The following is a 2346-nucleotide window of genomic DNA, read 5'->3' as shown; positions in this document are numbered from 1 at the left end:
CTTAAACCAGTCCTGGTGGTCTCCAGCCTCACATCCCAGGGCTGCAGAGGGCAGGAGTTCAGCAAAGAGTGAGAAAAACCTCTAAATATTGGTTTTTTAAGTGCCAGGAATTGCAATGTTTCATTACCAGGGTGATGGTGCAAACAATGTGGATTCACCTGTTGTCACCTGGTGTGTGTGGCTGCCTGTGAGCAAGTGGAAATGGAAAAAAATTGGCCTCAAAAATTAATATGACTTGAGAGAGGGTTCAAGCCAAACTCAAGTCCTGAGGAGCTGGGGTGGTTCTGCCTGACCTAACTAAGCAGTGTGCCAGCAAAGCTGAGCTCAGCCAAGGGTTTTAGTGAGGTAAGAATTAACAGTAAATGATGGTCACAGGCTGCTCTGGGCTCGTGTTTTATCCAAAAAAAGCAGGGCTGGTGGTGATCCCTCCGTGCTGACACCAAGTTTTCACCCTCTCAGAGTAACCTGGGTTGCTCAGGTGCCATAAAATCAACTGTGCTTCTCTTAAAAGCAAATCCAGCCAGGTTTGGTGCCAGTCACTCCCTCAGTTCTCCTTCTCTGATCATTTTTAGTGGTTTGCTGCTACAAGGGGAAGAGCAAAGTCTGATTTGAACTTCAAAGAGCTGCCAGAGCTTCAGTTCTTGCCCAAAACTCAAAGTAAAGCTCAGAGAGGTGAGATGCTGTGCTTATAAAACTTCCTCCCTTCTTCTGAGAAGGATTAAAGGCAGCTCCCCCAGTGGGGCTCCTTCCAGGAGGATATTAGAGCTGGAAAAAAATCCTCATTTCTCAGGTAGTGGAGGCAGTTTTGAACACTCAGAGCTGCTCAGGTGGGACCTGGGAGGCTCTTTCCATGTTCTCCCTTTGGTTTTTTCCACCTGTTATTCCTCTCTGAGCTGCAGGAACCCACATGAAAGTAAAACCCACCTGAAGGCTGGCCCACCTTATTAGAAATAAGCACGGGCACGACAGGAGTTTGGGCTAAACCTCTTTTTGCAGAGGAAAAGACACCCCAGTGAGGCTTCCTGGCAATTTGTTTGAAGGATTTTATACCAAGTTTTGCACAATTAAAAAAGAAAATGGAAAAAAACTTTGCAGCATTGGGGTATCAAGCCCACCAATATCCCTTTGGGCGTTTTCTCCCCTCTTTCCAGGCATATTTTGGGAGCTGCTCTCCCTCAGTGACACAGGTGGGATTAAAAACAGAGGAATTAGAGGTAGGAAGTCAGAAATTAGGTGCAAATCTGTGTTTTGGGTGCTCCTTGGTATGTTTGCCCATTTTGGGGTGGGAAAACCCCCAGAGCTGTGGCTTCTCCTACTCCCTTTGGCCAAGAATTACCCCTGGGGGGAGCAGATACTCAGAGGGTTCAGCCTCTGCAAAAACTGCTCCTTGAAGAGGTTGATGCTTAAAAATGGAGAAAACCTGGGGTTTTTTCTATCTTACCAAACACCCCCTTCCCTCTCCTGCCTCTCCAGGCTTTTCTTTCTGGGGGAAAAATGTGAAGATTCAAATTTGTTTGCCACAAGAAGGGATGATTTGCTTTGTAACAAACCCATTTTTATTCTGTGGAGAACAGAGAATGACTTTCATTAAACTTTTTTTTTTTTTTTTGCCTTCATTGTGGGAAGAGAAGAAAAAAGCAGCTTTTTTTTCCCTTTGTAGCTGCAGCATTTGATCTCTAATTTAACTTGACAGGAGGAGAAATCCCTGTTAGACTTTGGAGCCTTATTAGCATTGAATGGCACCAACTGAGCTGCCTTCAAGAGCCAAGAAATCTGCTCATTCAGGGGCTGGAAGAGCCATCTCCCCTCGGGAATAGGCTGGATTAGTCACCTGGAATTAAATCAGTCAGGCTTGAATGAGCCTGAGCTTTGCTGGGCTCCAAGCAAAGCTGACTCCAACACTGGGATCCACCTGGAACTGCCACAGCCTCTAAACCAGGGCTAAGCAGGGCTTAACACCCACTCTGCTGCTTTTACAGAGTGTCTTCAGCTTCCCCTTCAGGGTCCTGAGAGCAGGAAATAATTGGGGCTGTCAAAGCTGGGGATGGAGACTGCAGGGAAAGGCTGGAGGGGGATGTGTTGGAGTTATGGAATGGGTTGGGTTGGGTGGGATCTGAAAGATCAGCCCATTCCACCCCCTGCCATGGGCAGGGACACCTTCCACAGACCACATTGCTCCAACTCAGCCTTGGATGCTTCCAGGGATCCAGGGGCAGCCACAGCTCCTCTGGGAATTCCCTCCCAGCCAACAATTCCTTCCCAATATCCCATCTAGCCCTGCCCTCTTTCAGGTTAAATCCACTCCCCCTTGACCTGGCAGGACATGGCCCTGGAAATGCTGGTTCA

The 2346-nt window shown here is 47.7% G+C and overlaps 1 protein-coding gene across 1 annotated transcript in view; it reads left to right on the top strand.

Moving 5' to 3' along the window:
* The window catches only part of LOC103763527 (tetraspanin-15-like), a 41432-nt gene that overhangs the window by 23151 nt on the left and 15935 nt on the right, over positions 1-2346 (top strand). The window contains exons 5-6 of the mRNA XM_029964564.1: positions 573-672; positions 1180-1214. Coding sequence (XP_029820424.1) covers positions 573-672; positions 1180-1214 — 135 coding nt within the window. The remainder of the gene's footprint in view (positions 1-572; positions 673-1179; positions 1215-2346) is intronic.

The sequence above is a fragment of the Manacus vitellinus genome, unplaced genomic scaffold, assembly GCF_001715985.3.
Source record: "Manacus vitellinus isolate BGI_N305 unplaced genomic scaffold, ASM171598v3 scaffold_74_pilon, whole genome shotgun sequence".
Classification (NCBI taxonomy): Eukaryota; Metazoa; Chordata; class Aves; order Passeriformes; family Pipridae; genus Manacus; species Manacus vitellinus.
The sequence above is the reverse complement of the archived record's forward strand: the minus strand, read 5'-3'. Positions and strand labels throughout refer to the sequence as shown.